This window comes from Vigna unguiculata, chromosome 3 (assembly GCF_037176805.1).
Source record: "Vigna unguiculata cultivar grain cowpea cultivar isolate G323 ecotype 2 chromosome 3, ASM3717680v1, whole genome shotgun sequence".
NCBI classification, from domain to species: Eukaryota; Viridiplantae; Streptophyta; class Magnoliopsida; order Fabales; family Fabaceae; genus Vigna; species Vigna unguiculata.
The window spans coordinates 63050195-63071403 of record NC_140794.1 but is presented as its reverse complement, the minus strand read 5'-3'; the positions used below and the strand labels follow the sequence as shown (position 1 = coordinate 63071403).

Here is a 21209-nt window from a genome sequence, read left to right as displayed (position 1 = left end):
ACCAAACATATATAATCTTAGCACGCTTCTTAATGTGCAAAGCATAGACTTACCTATTTGTGAAGCAATTAAATAGCCTCACTCCAATGGTCACCCTCTATCAAGCCATGATGATGGTTGGGTAATGAACAATCTACACACGAACTTATTTCTTTCATACATTATTTGATTTTTAACGTGGGAGTTTCTTAACTTATACACTAATCCTTTTTAACACTTCTTCGTAAATAAAACAAAGTTGTCTCTGAGGTCAAGTTATAAGCATTTGACTTGGAATCTGCATTATTTATACAAGTTTAGGGAATTATAATTTAAATAGCCCAAATACACTCTAAAAAGTTGTTTTTTTTTTTTTACCCACTTATATATTCATGTTTAGTATTGTTGAGCATATCTAGTAAAAAAAAACAATCATTGAAGAAAATAAAAATTAACGATGGACAAAATTCATCAATAATTACAAAACTACTAAGGTAAATTAAAATTAGTGAAATTTTTTTTGTAAAACACTTATCAATAAATTTTATTTATAAATATACAAATTTATCGGTAATTATCAATGACCACACGTTCATCAATAATTATTTATTTGTAATTATTGAAAAAAAATCATTTAATAATTATTCCTCGATAAAAAATCATCCGTATATACTAATAAATTTTGACTATGAGTAAAAATCGTTAATAAGTATTACAGTATAGTTCCTTCTCATTTTTCTCCTCTTACTCGTTTTTCATCTTCTTATTTTTCTCCTCCTCATTTTCCTCCTTATTTTCCTCCTCCACCACTAACACCTTTTGTTGTTGTTATTCGTCATTCCACCACTACTACTTGTTATCATTGTTGTCTCTATCACCTTGTCATTATATCCTTTTTATTTCCTTTCTCTTCTCACCTCTCTCATATTAATGTATAAAAATACTTCATAGGATTTTGTTGGAAATTTGACGTCTAATTTAATTGACAAATTTATTAGTAGATTTTCAAAAAATAAAATTACAAATGAATTGTCAAATAATTTTCAAAAATTTAAGTATTTAACAAATTAAAAAAAAATCATTATAAACATATTTAATCATGTCTAAAGCAAAATTTTTGACACCTATATATCATCGATGAAAAAACAACAATAAAACTATTAATCTATCAATGAATTTTACCGATATAATTGTTATCGACAAAAAATCCATTTGTACTTAAAATTTTAATCAAGTGATGTATTTTGTCAACAAATTTAACCATAAAACTTTGTATAAGTAATTAAAATATAAAATTTATTAATAAAATTCACTAATAAATTTAATTTTAGGCTTTGTTCACTTTAGAAGATAGGTTTGGGAGAGAGGAAAATGAAGAGTTGTAGTGGTTTAGAGAGTGAATTGTGTGTGTGTGTGTTTTTTAAGAAATTTGAGAGTGAAGGTGAGTAAATCGATGTAAGAATTTGTAAGTGATTTGAATGATGTGATAGATATAAAATAAAATTTTAATAGATGTAAGATTACAATTTTGTTCTTATAGTTAAAATTAAAATATTATTACTATTAATATTAATATCAATTTATTATTATTATCATTATTAATTATTAATATTATTATAAATTGTTATAATTTTAAATGAAAATTTTTGGAGTAAGTGAGTAACTTTTATATATAAAAAATTAAAATAATGTTAAAAATAAACGTTTAGTTTCTTTCTCTCTCCAAAATCCTTCTTATTCCATAATCATGCTTGCATCCTTCTCTCTCGTAATGATAATGATATTTTGACCCACTTTTTTCGACTCACTTTTAACCCATCCTTCTCATCATCCTTAGATCATCATATCACATCACTTACAAAAAATCAAAATAGATAAGTGAAGAGTGATCAAAGTGCTAAGTTAAAAGTGAGTAAAAAAAAGGGTTAAATATCATTATCCTTCTCATAATTATTATTTTTTTCTCCTAATTAATTCCTCCACCATGAAATATCCCAACATATAGGGTAATTGTGTAAAATAAAAATCTACACCTTCAAATATTCTCCTTGAAGGGTGGATAAGTGAATGGTGAAATTCTGCACATCTGTCATCGCCAATCTCTACCAATAAGTGGAAGTGAACATAATGTTTCCTCGCTCTCCTATCTTCTTGCACGACAAATCTATCAAAGTCAATAGATCTTTCGTGTTGATAAAATTATGTTAGTGATTAAGTAGATTCTTTATAAAGATGTTTAAATAAGTTGTTATGTTTGAAAAGAAGAAAAAGAAGGTAGAGAAGATTTAGAATATTGCCTAAAATTAAAAGGAAAAAAATTCTTAGTACTCTAAGAATATGTTTAAAATTTGTTGTTAATATATATCAATTGTGAATCGTGATCGAGGTTGAATGGAATAACACACAATTAAAAGTTAGTTTGATGTGAGTGTGAATGTTTGATCGAATAAAAATAATAAATAGAAGTGAGAGAGAGCCTATAAAATAATAAGTATATTGTTTTCCTACAGTTATATTTAAAATATATTACATTTAGGTTTTGTTAGAGTATTGTTTATATGGTTGGATTAAGTAACCAAATTGAGGACAGAGCTCACCCAAATATCAGAGATTCACAAGGTAGGTGAAGTAAACCATCACCACCAAATTTAACATCTTTTGCATATTTCAAAATTCATCCATCATTTATTATTATATAAAATTTCATTATAATATAAAAAAATAAATTATAAATCAAATCTCAAATAAAAATAAAAATTGCAGTTCACACCATAAACTAAGATATTATAAAAAAATATAAATAAATGAAGATGAGTTATCAACTAAACTATGTTTTCAACGAAAAACATTATATAAACTTTGAATTATCTAAATATTTTAGATATTTTTAATAATATAGTCTATACACAATTTGAAATAATTCGGCATATATTATGTTCAAAATTAATTTAAAATTTATTATAAAATTAATTAGAATTAAATATGTTTTTATTTTTTAATTTTTAATGAAAATTTAATTTAATTTTTATTAAAATCTTTACACTAATTTAATCTTTTATCTTTATGCATAATTTATTTTTTTTAAATTAATTTTTGTTAAATTAATTTAACGTTTTTTTATCTGAATGATGTAAATAAAATAAAATAATACAATAAACATATATAAAATGACAAATAAATTTAATTTTAAAGTTAAGAAATTAAATTAATTTAAAAGTTATAAAAGAAATAATTTCAATTCTCACGTGACAAAGTAACTAAAAGATATTTAATCCAAATTTTATCCGTGATAATTCTCTTCGCAGTTCATCATGTATCCTTCCATCTAACTTGTACAAATCGCTACTACTTTACAGAAAATCTGGAGAGTTGCGAATCGAACGAAAGGAATTAGTTAGCGAAAGTGGAATGCGATTCCCTCTTATTTCCCGCGCCCCCGTTCCTTTTCTTTCTACTGCCTTCTTTAAGTTCAAATCTGCATCTTCTTGCACTAGGGTTTGTCACATGGCCGCTTCACCTTCCGACGATGCGGTTCGCAATGACACTCCTTCTGCTTCCTCCGTCATTGACTTCCTCTCCATCTGTCAACGCCTCAAGGTGCTTATTTCTAACGAGCTTTCTATTTTGTAATGTAGTACTTCGTTTTTCAGAAGTACCGGAGAAATTATCCAGATAACCGCCGATTAATTTCGCTTACTAAAACTGTCAGAACTAGTTAACCTTAGATTAATTTCAGAATGAAATTTGTTTGTATTGTTTGACTTTAAGTGACTTCAATAAAAGCTAGATTTCACTTGTTCCGTTTCGTTTCGTATTTTGTGCTTTGCCTGCTTTTAATTTGTAGTGCTTAACTTGTTTGAGTTCTGTGTGGTATGTGAAACAGACAACAAAGAGAACAGGGTGGTTACGAAAAGATGTTAAGAATCCAGAATCTATTGCTGATCACATGTATCGAATGGGCTTGATGGCGTTAATTGCACCAGATGTTTCCGGTTTTGACCGAAACAAGTAAATTCACGTTCCTTTTACCTTAGATGATTATACGATTCTTAATGACTTTATTTTTGTAATAAACTTGGAAAGAATATGAAGGGAGGTAGGTTTTCTGAAATTTGTTTGTGTTTGTTTATTTCAGGTGCATTAAATTGGCTATTGTTCATGACATTGCAGAAGGTATGCTAATCTGCCACTTGCTTTCACATAATTGTCTGTGCCTGGTTATAGTGGTTCTGCATGCCTTAAGTATTGTTTACGAATAATGATATAATATTGTGGACAATTTAGGCTAACTTCTGCTAGAAATGTAAATAAACTTGAAACAGTAGACGAGATTGAGTGGAATACAAGGGAAAGTTTAGGTTTGAATTTTGAAATAGATTCGTTACACAATATATAGTGTGTTCTAGATGGAAATCCTAACTGCAACAAGTTATGTTATGATGCCAAGCGATTAGTGATTTAGAAACTAATATACATTCATGCGCATGCATTTCTGCCCTCTATTTTACTGTTTCCATGTTTCACTCCATGAGAACTTGATAAATGCCAAAACCACTAGAAGTCCACCTTTGTAAATCCGTTTTACTTAGTGTTAGTTGATGCATGCAAATTCACAATGCTTTCATAACCCCTACATCGAGTTTACTACGGAGGCATAATTTGGGTTTTCAAGTTATTAGAAGCTTTAATATAAGTGTTTTACAATAATATTATATTTCTCATGCCTTCTCTTCAGAGCTCAGGTCTGCAGTTTCATTTGTTCACTTTGGTGCTTTGTTTAACAGCAATTGTTGGAGACATAACGCCAATGGATGGGGTGTCTAAACAAGAAAAGAGTCATCTCGAACAAACAGCATTAGATCATATGTGTAAAGTACTTGGAGGAGGATCTGCAGGTATTTTTCAGTCTGTAGTCTGTACATGACTTTGTTAATGTGAGGATGGAGAAAACTCACACCCCTTGGTTTTTAATTGAATTTTCATATTGAAGCGACGGAAATAACTGAGTTGTGGATGGAGTATGAATCAAATACTTCTCTAGAAGCTAAATTCGTCAAGGACCTTGACAAGGTTGGTGGCTGTTTTGCTAGTGTCTTTCAGTGAGACATAGGTTATAACTTTTGACTTGTGTGTAATTTGGTGCGTATATGATCAAGAGGTCCTCATGAGGGGTATATATAGAGTGAAGAGAGAAATTGGGGGAATGGGAAAGGGCTGTTCCATTTGGGGGGGTATTGAACTTATCCTGAGAACTTGCCATGTCCCATCCAAGTGAGCTTTGCTTAGGATTACTTTTTTATTCATTTTAATGAGATATTGTGATTCATGAATTATGTTCATTGAATGGGGAAAGATGGTATAATATGTGTAATGCTGTTCCTCTATTGGATTTATTGTCAGGCAGATGATTTTAATTTATTTAAAATTATTGTCACTTTTTTGTCTGAATGCCTTTGGGTCTCGCCAAATTCACAACTAGTTATCCTGATTCTCTAAATTCTGTTCTATACAGGTTGAGATGATACTCCAAGCTTTGGAATACGAAGATGGTGAGACAATTTTTTGAATTTTATTTTTCTTCACATCTTTTCACTTTGTGATGATTATATTCAGGCCTTTTTAAATCATCTGGATAGTTTGGCAATTCTTATAATAAATATCTACAGAGTAATCTATATATGTTCAAGGAATTTGTTTAAGTGAAATGATGTTGAGTTTTGGGCACATGGTTTTCCTGGACTGAGTGGATCACCTCAATAATTAAGACAAGCTTGTTGGAGAGGCACGTATACTTATGAGTTTTATCATGCTCGCCAACAAATGAGCAACTATATCTAATATTTTGGCTAGAATTTTTCAGAATTTGTTGTCTATAGGATATCATTAATGATATGTTATATTAAAATAAGAATGATGAGGGCCAACAACTATTTAACTGCGCATTCATATATTTTTTATACAAATGTTTCTAATCATTAATTTTATGCAATGTTGGTCCTTGTTCATAGAATTTAAAAAATAATAGCCTTATATGTTTCTTCTTCCGTTAGATTGAATAGAATATCCTTTACTATGTACTTATATGATGGATTGACTTCTCAGTTGTAATGATATTGTCGGGAATTATACAGGTTGCTTCCTACTAGTTTTTAATTCTAGTACATGTTGCATTTAGAGTTAAAACTTTATATTAGTAAACATTGAAATGAAGGGGTGTTTTGGTTATTTCTTTCAGTGTTATAACCCTCATGGTTTAGATCTTCTGAAATTTTCTTCCTTGACTTTTTGCAGAGCAGGGAAAAGATTTGGAAGAATTCTTCCGGTCAACTGCTGGTATGAATTTTTTCAAAGTGTGGTTTATTACTTTGTATTCAGAAATTGAATGAATGAGGCTAGATATTTTGGTATTTGTGAATAAGAAGAAATCCCACATTTATGATTTTCTCTTACCTGCTCCTTTTTGTGTGTGGAACAATGATGTTAAGCCTCAGCAGTAACTGCTTGCTAACATGATATTGAATGTCATATATAACATCTCAAAATCGACATTTCTAAATCGCTTACTTGATTTGTGAGTTTATCCCATGACTTTGATATGCTGCATATTTTTGTTCACTTGGTAAGGAGTTGATCTTGGATTGGAGGACGTTGGATGGATTTTTCACTTGTTTACGAAGTATCCATTTCTGCTTTTTATGGTTAGATAATGTGTTGGGAAAACTTTACCCTTGTGCAGGGAAGTTCCAGACTGAAACTGGCAAAGCTTGGGCATCAGAGATAGTATCGAGAAGGAAGAATAAATTCTCCATTACGGATCGCCCTTTCAATAATGGGAAAGGATAGATAGGAGGTTGTATTTGGTTTGTTATGTGAGTCTTGTGTTCTTTTGTTCACTTGGCAAGAAAGGTAACAGGGGTTAGAGGTATGCATGAACTGCAGACCAGTGGTGCATGAAGCTGAGTCTGAGACCACCTAATAAGTTGAAGCTGTGCATGAAGCAGCAAATGGTTAATTTCCCTAGGAAATTTAGTGTGTCGCATAATCAACTTTGTTCAACTGTGTCTAACTTTCATTAGTTCTGATTACAAACAGTGGATCTATAGCTAATGTTCTTTAAAAAGATAGACTCATTGGACACATCATATAGCTTGCGTTGGAGAAGTTTGGAACTAGCGAAAAGCACCTTATGGCGTAGGACAAGTCACGCTACTGGCGACTTTATGGTTTAGGAAACGAATATACAATGAGGAAGCTAGAACTTTCAAAGTGGGTCGGAACCCGTGAGTCAACCGGCCCACCACGGGTTCGGACCGGGTTGGGTTAAATTTTTTTATAAATTTTAATATGGATTGATTTTTGACTCGGTTCACTTAGAACTCGGTTCACCTGGGTTGAACTCATTGTGAGTCAGGTTGGCACATCAACCTGCAAATAAAGAGTTACACAAGTGTTTTTGGTTAAATTGAGTTTTGCATTTGGGTCATGTTAGGTTATTTTTTTAGTCAATATATAGATAATTTGGTATTTATTTATTTATTTTAGTTTGTATTTGGATTAAAAATTAGTTTTTTAATTAAGTGAGCTAACTTTTAACCCACCAATCCGTGGTGGGCTGAGTCAGGTTCGGATTTTTTGGCTCACTAATAAGTGAGTCGGGTTGGGTTGGCTCATTAAGTGATTAATTCATGGTGGGTCGAGTCTGGTTGGACTGGGTTACCGGTTTTGTTAGCTCTAGAGGAAGCCCTAGCAGTTATTTTAGGACAGTGATATTTTGATAACTAAAATTTAACAACTTTTTCTTATGAATTGAGGTAGTATCTTCTGCATGATTTTAGAATATAGAGGAGTGAGAAAATGAAAAAATAAAAAGCTATTTAAAAGATTCCATCTAATATTATAAAATAAAGTTTTCAAAATATAATTATTAAAAAGTTATTTTTATCATATATATATATATATATATATATATATATATATATATATATATAATATAAAGTCAACTGATTTTAAGTGAATATTTTTAAAATGTAAATTTAGGTAGAATGCTAATGTTTATTGTAGATGGAGACTACTAAATTTATTTTACTTTTAATTTATAAAATGCAAAATAATTAATTTAATAATCGTCTTACAGCATACTATTTTTTGTTTCTTATTACGTTATTAATTTAGTAGACAACCTTATATTATAAATCATTGATTTAAAAAGTGAGGTCCTATTTCTTAAAGGTTTTATTCGGTATTTCTTGAAAATTAGTTAACCAAATAAACTTTAACTATTTATCGATTAGACTTATAAACATTTGTTTGTCGATCTAAAATACAGTCTCTTAACTTAATATTTCGTAATTAATAAAAATTAATATATAAACTATTTGCATCGGTTTCATAAATATATTCATGATATTGAATTCTCTTTTGATTCGAAGTTCAATAAAAAATCCATGCATCTTTTTTCAATAGTTATATTTTTGTATTTTTATAGAAATGGAATTGTGACAAATATGGCAGAAAGAAATAAAGATGAAGATATATTTAATTTGAATTGTTTTACGTAACAATCCAAATTTCTTCTAATATATATATTGATTAAGTTCTTACTAATCATAATGACTTTGTGATATTAATAATCGGAGATCAAACTAATATATATTAGACCACATTGTATTTTAAAATACATTCAAAATAAACTCATAAATACAAAACATAAAATATGAACTTAATATTTCTTTTGTTAAATGGATAATCTAAGATATTTCTATACTAATCCTTTAGCTTCTCATTCCAGTTTATGTGCTACTGTCACCTTCAGCTCCTAACACATCTTCCGTGTATAAAAATATAGCATCATCGCGTTAGGAAGAAAACAAGAGACACGCAATTGCAAGGGTAAACTAATGTATAAAAAATGATGAGCAATCATATACAAAAATATAGTAACATATCAAACTAATTATGAATAATATCGAAGTATATTTGATATAAAATAAGCTTTTGAATCATCTTATCTTGTTTCTCCATATATTACTACACAAATACTCACTCAATGGCTATAATTTTTAAAGACCAACATAAAAACACAAACAATGCATTTAAAAGAATAAGCTTAATATGAAAAAAATAATAACTTATAATAAAGATTATCAAAACAAATCTTTGCTAGAAATCAATCCTTAACTTAGTCTTTCTTTATTTTTCCCTTTATACAACTCCATTACTTAATTCCAATAACCCATTCAACAATACATTTCATTACATGAATCAGCAAAAAATGTAATTAGTTCACATTCATCAATTCAATTAACATGTATTAGTCCACATGACTAAGCCCAATGGCTCAAACAAACATAATTCCAAAGAGAATCAACAACAAAATAAATATAGACTATGCTTCTGGAAGACTAGTGTATAAGATAGACTCATGAGATTCTGCACATGTCATACTTACCACAATCTCATTCTTTTTTACAACTTGTTATCAAATGGAACTCACTTATCTCATCCAATCATGATAGAGTTAACATTGCTAGCTTCCTGAGTATGCCAAGTAAAGCTTCCTTCGACTTTCACCACCTAAGTATTTACCTCCCTGAGTATGCCAAGTCAAGATAGTCTCATATAAATTCTCTTCGATACACTTTGACTAACCCTATACTAGTAACTCCTCGTTGGAAATAACTAATCTAAACTATTATATCACAACCAAAACTTCTCAACCAAACATTCATCAACAGACAACTCAATCCAATCATCATTTCAAATCAAGGTATGAAAGCATCATTATAGATTTCTCTAACATAAAATCTTCAAATTCTAAACATTTATTGAAAATCATGCGCGTGCAATCAATTATGCTCGACATGTAATCAATTACCAAAGAAGATAACATATGTATCCATGTTCCTAATTAACTTATCAATCAAACAAAATTTCAAAGTCACAGATTCTTACTATGCAACTCAAATCAAACAATGCCAAAATAAATTCATAAATTTCTCAACAATAGATACTCAATAAACTTCATATTCCTTAATAATTCAATTTCTCATATCTTTATATACCAATTTCTCTATGCTTCTACTCTCTTTAAGCCTTACCCTTCATATAACAATAAAGTCATAAGTATAATCACCTCACCGCATCAGAGACATAAACCATCAAACTCAAAGAAATCACTTAGTCATGCAATTATAAAAATCACATTCAATTAATAAAGTTTCTACTTATATAACTTTTACATTACTACTTTCATACCAATTTCATAATGTAATAGCACTGGTAGTTTCACCCCACTTAGGAACTTCACAATACAAACCCAAAAATCCCTTCCTCTCACAAATTCTAAACTTTCTCTAGTCCAAGGAAAATATTACCACTACAGATATTATGCATTAAACTTATACTTCTCTTAAGAAGTTCTATTTTTTTTTTCAACAACATTCAATCAAAACAATCATACCATCAATTAATATCTTTCCAAAAATAAAATAGATTATAAAAGAATGAAAATAACTTCACTGTTTATCTAACTCCGCTCCCCTGACCTAAACAACATGACACATGAAAAATCACTATCTACGATATCAAAGCCCGACCAAGGATGAAGGCTAATTTTTTAGGATCATGAATAGATAAGAATTTATTAAGAACGAAAGATGTGGAATGAAATTAATCGTAGGCTTGCATGCAAGGGAACACATATTGCTTTCAGAGAATGAGTAGAAATTTCAAACTCACCACTAAAAAAATTTGACTGAGGGTTTTAATAGGGTTCTTCGCGTATATTACTCTAATAGTGTTGATTCTTCTAAAAGGATGGAAACTGATTCAAAATTTTAGAAGAGAAAATAAAGTTTTTGGAAGATCTAAATTTATAGAGAAGAAAAGAGTTTTATGAAAAAACTGAATCTTTTGGATGTCACATTTGACATATCAGAAATACAAAATGTAAGAAAGTAAATTAGAAAAAGTAAATTACCAAAGATAAAAAAAAAATTGATGAAAAAAATATACAAAAGTAATGATCCAACTTGTAGCAATAATCATTATATTTGTCATTATCCTATTCACGACGTTTTTAGAGTGTTTAACTTGTAAATATAATTTGTGTCACATTTTTTACATAAACAACTTATTTAAATGTTTTCTCCTTTTTCTCTGAAGTTAAGCTAAACTAAAACAAAACAAAATTACATAAGTCGCCTTCATTGTTTAAAAATCGTCCCCTCTACATCAGTTATGACTACTAAGCCATGCTTATAGTGGTTACGTCGTAAATGTCTTTTCGATCTCGCACAATTTACCTTTAGATCTGTATAGTGAACGTCTTTCTCAATTTGATTTTTAGTACTAGACCATTCTTCAATCTCCATTCCTATGCTAGCTTTATCTATCTCATTTATTTCGACTTTTGTCTTTTGATTCTCTGTGTAACCATTCTTAATATTGTGCTCAATATCTTCATTGTTTCATGTGGTTATTCTCGATTTCAATCTCCCGACTTATTTCTTAAATTTTGTTTCTTAACTAAAGTTTTTAGTACTATTAACTTTTTATTTATCAAAAGAGATATCACATACACATTGTTTATAATTAGGTGAAAAGAATTTCCTCCACTCATTTTAAACTATCTTTATTTTTTATTTATATTTATTTTTAATTATGTATTCATTTCATATTAAAAACAACTTCACACTATAACTTAAATTGTTTGTCAAATATAAATATAGTTTATATATTTAATTTTTAAACACAGTAGAATTTTTAATGTTAGAATCTACGTTAATTTTAAAGTAGAATTATAATTATAATTATAAACAAACAAATAATTACTGATCCTGCTAAAATATTAGTTATATTATGATTTGTCAGTTTTTTTCCTTTATTTTTCTTTTCTCCGTTGTGCGTAATATCATTATTCTTTTTTTTTTTCTTGTCTTTTTAATTAATTTTTGGTGGCAGGAAAAAGGTCATCTACAATTACACAGACACTAAATAAAATCTAAATCGATATTAATTTTGACACTTTGATATGAAAGATAAAAACATAAATGAACGGCGAGATGTTTAAACCGGACACTTGAGTTTCTAGGAACCGGAGAGGATCAATGGTGGTTGTATAAAAACTAAAATTCGTTGGGAATGGGCGCGTAAAAGCAAGGGTACGATTCTTCGCAGTTTGTGGCCATACACATTCACATTCACATACACATACTTTTCCCAATACGGATACAAAATCTCCTTTTTCTTCCTCGATCTTGATTCAACCCTGCACAATCAAATGGCCTCTCTTCGTATTCGTACCCGTCTCCCTCTCTGTTTCTCCATACACGTACGTATGACGCTACACTACTCTCATTCATTTTCCTTCAACCACACTCATTCATTCTTCTCTTTCATTCTTCACAGGGGACGCTGCTTTCACGTTCTCCACTCCACCAAGGTCTTTTCCCTGTCATCACTTTTTTTCTTCACTTTTACCTAGTAGTAGTTGTTATGCCTTTTACCTGTTTGTGTTTTTTATTCTGTAATAGTAGAAATAGAAAAAAAATGAATAACGAATCGCGCTTAACGACTGCGTCACAAACCGTTTTGCTGAGACGTGTATAATTCAGGGTTTTCGGGAAGCTCCCGAAGCTACAGCGTCGTTGAATCTTCGCAACATTGTTTACTGAAGTCCGATGAGGAAGAGATATCCGCGCTCCGTCGCGAATTCGAAGCCGTCAAACAGAGTTTTCTCTCTATTCCTGATGCGCTCAGAAGAATGCCCAAAATGAATCCTAAAGGTTTGTTGCTTTAATATTTCTTTTCGGAATTATGTTGATAGTTTTTATTTTATATTTTTTATTTATTTTTAATCTTATGTTATTTGATTAGGCACATATGTGAATAGGAACTTGAGATTGGATAAATTGCAAGTTTATGGGTTCGACTATGATTACACTTTGGCGCATTACTCGTCGCATTTGCAGACTTTGATATATGACCTTGCCAAGGAGTATTTGGTTGGTGAGGTTAGCTCTGACAACCGCTCTGGCTGTGTGTTTTCATGGCTGTGGTTCCTTTGCTTACTCGTCTTGTTGCTTCTTTCAGCTTAGGTATCCGGAGGTTTGCTTGAGTTTTAAATATGATCCAACTTTCCCCATTAGAGGCCTATACTATGATAAGGTAAAAGGGTGCCTCATGAAGCTGGATTTCTTTGGTTCGATTGAGCTGGATGAATGCTTCTATGGTAGACGGAAGGTATTTGGAGCTCCTTGTTTTGTTTCATTGGCAGTTGAATGCACCTCTTTATAACTTACTTGGTTTTAAACTCTATGAAGTGTTTCCATGGTTCTGAAAATTCACACACAGTTGGCACTTTGAGTTTTATTTTATAGATTGCACGAGTTCAGATTAAATGGTAGTTCTATTTGACAAACGTCAGTTAGCATGGTTTGTCTGTTTTTACATAAATTAAAATAGCGCCAGTAACAGTTTTTTTTTTTTTTTTGCGTCGATTTCTTTCTATTGAATAATTTTACAGCTAGATCAAAGGGAAATACATGACATATATGGCACTCGGCATATTGGTCGTGATCAAGCTCGATCACTTGTTGGTTTGATGGATTTCTTCTGCTTTAGTGAGGTTAGTTCCTTGTTATACTGTTAATAAATAATAACTTTTGCTTTTGTATTGTGTAATATTAGAGCTTTACCTAAGTGAACTATCATGCTGTGAGGTTTGTACTCTTATTCATATGTCAAAGAAGATTATCATTATTCCGTGTATGCATGTCATAAAATTGGGCACAAATAATTGACTGCCATCCAGAATGGCCATACTGTAGTATCTTTCTGTGTTTAATTTGAGCCACTACAACATATGAAGCAGTCATAGGATGTAGGGAAAAACTAAATCTTGTACGAAAAAAAGTTACTTCCTACCGGGGCACAATTTTTAAATATTTGTATGGTGATTAGATATTTTTTATTTTTGAAAAACAAAAGGAAAAACCCAAAAAAATAGTTTTGGTGCTTAGTTGCTTTTCCAATAAGCTAATATCAAAGCAGAAGTACCGTTTTCAAAAGTTTATCAAATTGCACGCACCCTTAATGAGACTTGACCAAGTATATTCAATCCTAATTGCGCTTTCTTCTTTAATTGATCATTTATTATTATGTTGTTCACTGTTGCACTCAAAGTGATAGATAGAGACCTTCTTAGACTCTTGTGGGGTTGGATCTTCCATTCAAGCTTCAAGACTTTAGAGAACCTTCTTGGATGTAAGAATTTGCACCAGTTGGGAATCTTCGTGAGTTATTGAAGGTTTTCTTGGTTGGACATGGTTTGGCTGGATTCTTGATGGTTCAAGGAGAGGTTGCTGTCGGCTATGTTGAATTTCTTGATTGGTACTTAGAGGTAAGGACAATCATAGGTTGTGGAAGCTATTGGGAGAGGTTAGGATAATGTTTCTTGAATACTTGAAGGATTCTTGGATTCTAACTTGCTTTGATATTTCGGCCAAGCAACAAAAGCATAAGGTGAAAATTATTTTAATTATGAAAGTATGATGTTGGTAATCTAAGGAGGCCGAGAAGATTGAGTTTAGTTTAGGAGGAAAAAAGTTCTTTAAAGACAAAGTAGGCTTTGATTCTTTATGAGGTTTGGCCTTGAGGTTTGGTTTGTTAGGTGATGTTCTTGGTTGCAAGAATGATGAATTTTGATGGCTAAAGGAGGAGGTGTGCACAAGCTCAAAAGAGCAAGAGCAGAAGGAAACCAAGAATGGTTAGGAGAAAAGAGGAAAGAACAAGACTAAACAAAAACGTTTACCTTGTAAAAAAAACGATTTCTTAGTACGTGGGTTCATAACTCAACTTCACAACATTGGCGTGTGTATATATATATATATATATATATATATATATATATATATATATATATATATATATATATATATATATATATAATAGCTCCATAGCTCCAAAGAACTTAATTAGGGATAGCCTCTTACAAAAACGACTTATAGACAAGGGAATCAAGCAATAGGAAAATAATATCTTCTAGTGGAAGCACATCCACAAGTACTAGCAGAAATATAAGTACATCATAAATTTAACGTGATTAGACACCTCAAGACCTCTATGTCTACAAATAGTCAACAAAATATTATTAATCAATATTGCAATTTTTTGGCAAAAAGTGCAAATCTTCGTATAATTTTTCTTGCAAAATTGTAAACCTTTATGTGCAATTTTTCTAGTTAAAAATGCAAATAGAATTTTTTGGAAAAGATTGCAAACATTTCTAGTGCAATTTTTTTGGACAAAATTGTAAACCTACACAACTACCAAAGTCTCCCGTACACATAAGAGACTATTGAGTTGTAAACATGGTATCAGGGTCATGGGTTGCCTATCCTAACAAAGTTTGTTGTTTGTTGGGTTTATTATTCCACCTGTTATAGGATCACTATTAATGTCTAGACCTACGCTTGAGATATATATGCTTTGGTGTGAGAATGTGTGTTGGAAGTCTATATCGACTAGAGATAAAGTCAATTTACAATATATAGATGAGTGCAGTTTTGTGAGGTTAAGTAAGGGTTAAAGTTTACTTCTTAATATACAGCCATATATATATATATATATATATATATATATATATATTCAAATATTACCTTATTTTTTGTTGATGTGGGATTTCCAGCATGTTTCGATCATAAGCTTCAACAAGGAATTTTAGATAACAAACGTATGTGTCACCCATCATGAGATAAACAGAGAAAGATGGATACTTGAGTCTTTACTTAAGAAAAGAACCCTCCAAGAAGGCAGAAGTGGTCAAACACTCCCCTTTCTCACTCCTGTATCCAAACAAAGCTAAAGCACATCTCTTAGACTGTCAGGCTAAGCTATACCACTATCGCCAAGCAAGAACTATGTTGCCAATTTTTTGAAACTATAGAACTTACATTTTAAGGGAAAGCTCCTTTTATGGAGTTGATTCCCTTGGAAATTTGAAAAATCTACTGAAAGTTAAAAAAATCTCCTCCAATTTCATTTGCCTCTTCTTTGACTGTCTATTGACTTACGAAATCTCTTTCTATCCTAGGGCTGAGAACTGATTGTTTGCGTTGTTACTCTGTAGGCATGCCTTCTTGCAGATATAGTGCAGTACTTTGTTGATGCTAAGCTAGAATTTGATCCTTCCTATGTATATGAGGATGTTGTTCGTGCAATTGAGCATGTCCATCGAAGTGGCCTGGTACATCGAGGAATTCTATCTGATCCACGTAGATACATGGTGAAAAATGTAAGTTCCAACCATTTTGTTGATTTCCTTTAATTGGTATGAAGGAATGTGTTCAATGGATGCTGTAATAAGTGGTCATAATATGAGCAAAATGCTATCTCAGGGTCTATTATCTTAATCCATTTAAGTTTTATTTTGACAGTCGTACTATCTGTTATCAAGGTAGACATTGTTTTTTCGTGTTGTCTTATTATCAGATTGAATTATTTTATTCTCCTATTGAGACTTTGTAGCTTTTTCTTTTTCCTGTGATGAATATTTCAGGGAAAGATATTGCATTTTCTTAAGATGCTAAGGGAGCGGGGGAAGAAGCTTTTCTTGTTGACTAATTCTCCTTATTACTTTGTGGATGGAGGAATGCGTTTTATGTTAGAGGTATTTGATAGAAAAGAAACTATATCATGCATTTTGTGTTCTGGTGTAATTACTTATCTGGTCTCTATAGTTATAAAACTTTTCCTTCCTATTCTTAAAAAATCACCTTTTAGTGTAGTCTCTACACACATATCATTTTAATCCCTTTTAGTCTATATAGAGAGGACTAAAAGGTATTAAAAGTTATATGTATAAGGACTAAACGAGGATATTTTCAAGGATAAGGACTAGAAGGAAATATTTTTGTAACTATAGGTACCAAATGATTAATTACGATAGGATATGAGAAAATGAGAAAAGAAATTTCCTGAATGTGCTTAAGTGTATTTTTCACTTAGAATATTGATTTATTTACGATAGGAATGGTTACAAAGATAATAAATACGTACTACTTTTCAAGAGAACTATTCAAGTATCACAAGTTTCTAACATACGTTGAAGGATAATAAACAGTAAAGGCTTCTATTTCTAACAAAACCTAGGAATTTTTATTATGACTTCACTCCCACTTTACCACTTGCTGTTTAGTATTTGTTTCTTTTGCGGAAAGAGATGTTGCCCAATTATTGTCGACACACATGAAAATCACATGGTTCAATTGATTCAACAGCTTCAAAAGCTCCATCTCTAAAATACATATGCGTTTTTTTCTTTCATCCTGTTGCAAACTATTATTCAAAGAATGCAAAAACAGTATTGGTAGAATAATGAATGTGGTCAGTTATTATGATTAATGTAATTTACATTGACATGATGACGGAATCTGGAATGGAAATCCTCTGTACTTTTCAGTTTTCTTGCTGATTGCGTGCACTACTTCATTTTAGTAACTTGTGAAGATATATATCAAATTACGTCAGAATGTTGTGGAGGATAAAGGAGTTATGGTATTCTACTTTATTGTAAGGCATATATATCCACAAACCTTAGCATGGTGCTCACGTTTATTAGTAGATTTTGCTTTATCAGGTTAAAATGTGGAAAACCAATTACATTTAATTGTAGTTTGTTATGAGGGTCACATACATCAGTTCTGCGTTTGTCCACGATGTCATTTGTTGTAGCCGTTGACTATAACCTGGGTTTCTCTCTATGACCTAATTTCAATTATCTCACTCTTAATCCTTTAGTGTTTTTGAGTAAAATTATCGTGTTCTGAAATCTACCTGTGCTCATGAACGAGAATATGGAATATACTATAGACTTGCCCTGAACTTTTCTATAGGGAAGGGAAGGTGTATGGTGGAGTTATGGTATAGCACACGTATTACTTAGATAGTTGACACTGACACTGACAGTCAGGTCTCTTAAATTGTTATTTTGAAAGTTCCCTACTTTTTTTTAAATGTAATTTTTGTGGTTCATGATTATTTAGCACTTATCATTTCTGGACATAATTTCCTTGAGTTCATTCTTGAATTTTGATTAGGATTCTATGGATTGTAGAGACTCCTGGACGGAACTGTTTGATGTTGTGATTGCTAACGCCAATAAACCGCAATTTTATACATCTGAGCATCCATTCCGGTTTGTATCCCTTACATGTAATTTTATCATATGTGATATGGTGCTTGTTTTCTTTTCTAACTTAATTTTTCTTATTCTGATTCTGGTCTATTTTTTAGTAAGGGATACTTGGGAGTCACATTGTGCTATAGACTTATTTATTTTTATTAAGAACATAATAAAATTGATTTCGGGACGAGATCATTTAAATGTGGCTTTCATTAGGATTAAGTGATTGAAGGACTAGTAGAAACAAATAATTTTTCTGACAGGTAGTGTAGCTAACGTGGATATTTTCTTTTCAGAATCATTTTTTGCTAATTATTTAATTCCATTATTATCTCTTTGAATTTATATTCTTAAATTTTGAATTCTTTGCAAAGGTCCTGAAACATGCTCTTTCACGCAGTTGTTACGACACGGAGAAGGACACATTAACTTTTACCAAGGTTGATAAATTTCTTCCCGGTAAAATTTATTATCATGGATGCCTGAAATCCTTTCTCAAAATAACCAAGTGGAACGGCCCAGAGGTATGCTTTATTTGATGTCTGATAATAAACCATTGTATGCAATATTTCCATTTACTTACATGAATTTACGATAATTGTTAATTATAAAGCAAATACGGAATTTGACATAAATATTCTTTCACATGGAGTCCCTAAAATCCTAATATTCACATTTTTAATTAGGTGATATATTTTGGAGATCATCTATTTAGCGACTTGAGAGGGCCATCAAAGGCAGGTTGGCGTACAGCAGCAATCATCCACGAACTAGAGGCATGTGTGCCATCTAATCCATTTTCTCGTAGAATTTAGAGCTTGCTTGTCATTATTTCTCATGACTTCTGATAAATAGATCAGAGTTGAAATTCCTCCTTCCTTCTATGGGTTCTTAAATATGACTCCCTAAAAAACAGGCATGAAAATGTTGTATCATATTATGTTTGCTGAGGGCAAATATGTACAAGTTTAGATATTTTGTTGGTCGGGCTTCCAATGAGGTTAATTCATTTAACAGCATTCGTGATGGCTCTCATTATACTTGCCTGAGTTTGTGAAACTAATATCTGAGTCTTAAATGAGCTGTAAGTGTGAAACATGAACTCTAATTTACATAAGAGTCTCTCCCTCTTATCGGCCTGGCTTGCGAGTGTTGGTTCTCCTCATAAGTTGCACCAGCACCATAGCTTGGTTTACCATTGCCAGTGTGTATAAGCCCCTTGCTTACTTGTCCATACTGAGCGGTAGTGCAAGTCCCCTAGTGGTTGGCTGTAAGACACAGAACTCCATTGGCAGTGAGTTCTCTCTAATCAATAGGCCTAGCTTCAGAAAATAGTTACTAGGTTTTTTGCATTATTGTGCTTTTTTTTTCTTCATTTATTATTATATTGTCAACTTAGACAATGACGAAGACATTTATTTGCATTGTTGAAGTTTTTTTTTTTTTTTTCTGTCATCTATATGAAAACTGACCTTATCAAAAGTAAAATTTAATTTACCATTCTTGTACATGTGATGATGGTCGTTATGAATGTAAAGAACAGTAGTAGTTGAGTGTTTAACGTCTGTTGGTTACACAGTTGCTAAAGACGAATATCAATCTTTAGAATTCCTGTTGGTTATGCGGTTGCTACATTATTAATATAATTGTGCTTGGTAATGTTTTTTGAAGTTAAATTGTGCTTGCTGAATGCTCTCCTTCAAATTTATATGTTCCTTAATTAGGATCTGATGCCTGTAGAACTTTTTGTCATAGTTAACATCAGAACACAGACATTTATGAATTTGCTTCTTTAACAATGCAGAGCGAAATTCAAATGCAAAATGAAGATACCTACCGTTCTGAGCTGGTAACTTCACGTTTTTGTTCATATTGACATTACTTCTCTACAATTTCATACTTTTTAGCTCATATACCGTAGATGTTTTCATGTTATTTTCCCTGAGTGGTTGTATTGTATTGAAGACTCGGTGACTCATCAACTAAAAACTATTTTACTCTTATGTTAAGAGCTTGAGGTGTAAGTGATTCTGGAGAATTTTGGGATCAATAGTAGTTCATGCAAATGTTGTTATTTATCTTGTATACAGAGATTTCATAAAATTCAAATTGTAAAAAGTAAAAAAGGTCTGTTTGGTTGAGTAACAGACTAACAGTATAATTTATTTCTTTAACTACTGTTAGAGGTCTCACATTTTATGGATTGTATCCTGATGAAAAATGCAGGCAAAGTTTCATATAATACAAGAACTACTTGGTAAATTGCACGCAACCGCATGTAGTAGCTTGAGAACTCCAGCTTTCAATTCACTTCTGGAAGAACTTAATGGGGAGAGACAAAAAGCACGCAGCAAGATGAAGACGATGTTTAATAGATGTTTTGGAGCAACCTTCCAGACTAGCACAGGACAAGAATCTGCTTTTGCCTATCACATCCACCAGTATGCAGATGTTTATACCAGTAAGCCAGAGAATTTTCTTTTGCATTCACCTGAAGCATGGCTTTATGTTCCATTTGATGTCAAGATCTTGCCTCATCATGTCAAGGTAATCCATTTCTTCATAGTAGTTAATGTCACTTCAGCCTACTTTTTCTTTATATAACTTGTTGCTTATCCTCTTTCTTAGGTTCCTTCAACCTTCTTGAAAACTGGATGAACTGCACTCCAAATCATTCAAACTTCTAATAACGGAATAATGAGGTGACAAATCAACTAAGCATTTAATTTGTGAGAGGGACTACTGGAAGACAATTGCTGCTGTGAAAACGTCCATTCAATTTTATTCTTTTTGTTCTTCTTTCCCTAATTTCTTCTTGCCACTGCTAACTTTGTCTCGTATGCTTCAATTCATTATTTCTATCTGCTAACTATTCATTACGCAAAAACAACTTATAACTATTAAATTTATATTAAAAATAATTCATTAACGAGATTAAAAATAATATATAATGACAGTGACCATGATTATTATAGTGATCACAGAAATGATAGTGGATTTTCTTACGTTTTACTTTCTAATATAAGTAAAAATTACTTCTTTTCAC

The 21209-nt window shown here is 31.3% G+C and overlaps 2 protein-coding genes across 3 annotated transcripts; both read left to right on the top strand.

Annotated features, from left to right (window-relative positions):
* Nucleotides 1-3264: 3264 nt before the first annotated feature.
* LOC114175837 (Metal-dependent phosphohydrolase) lies at nucleotides 3265-7121 on the top strand. Of its 2 annotated transcripts, none has more exons than XM_028060658.2 (8): nucleotides 3265-3576; nucleotides 3863-3987; nucleotides 4115-4152; nucleotides 4764-4874; nucleotides 4970-5049; nucleotides 5492-5528; nucleotides 6276-6312; nucleotides 6716-7121. In XM_028060658.2, the coding sequence occupies exons 1-8, from the start codon at nucleotides 3388-3390 to the stop codon at nucleotides 6729-6731; spliced, it is 633 nt and encodes a 210-aa protein (XP_027916459.1). In that variant the 5' UTR covers nucleotides 3265-3387; the 3' UTR covers nucleotides 6732-7121. The 2 variants fall into 2 exon arrangements, with proteins under 2 accessions (XP_027916459.1, XP_027916458.1); XM_028060657.2 differs by having other exon boundaries at nucleotides 3267-3576; nucleotides 6271-6312.
* A 4980-nt stretch (nucleotides 7122-12101) lies between these two features.
* On the top strand, nucleotides 12102-21150 carry LOC114176711 (HAD-superfamily hydrolase, subfamily IG, 5'-nucleotidase). Its single transcript, XM_028061839.2, has 14 exons — nucleotides 12102-12310; nucleotides 12388-12421; nucleotides 12594-12764; nucleotides 12856-12992; nucleotides 13072-13221; nucleotides 13505-13606; nucleotides 16109-16273; nucleotides 16538-16648; nucleotides 18078-18175; nucleotides 18564-18687; nucleotides 18850-18939; nucleotides 19968-20012; nucleotides 20390-20710; nucleotides 20792-21150. Exons 1-14 carry the CDS (start codon nucleotides 12260-12262, stop codon nucleotides 20819-20821), a joined length of 1629 nt encoding a protein of 542 aa, XP_027917640.1. The 5' UTR covers nucleotides 12102-12259; the 3' UTR covers nucleotides 20822-21150.
* Nucleotides 21151-21209: the final 59 nt, after the last annotated feature.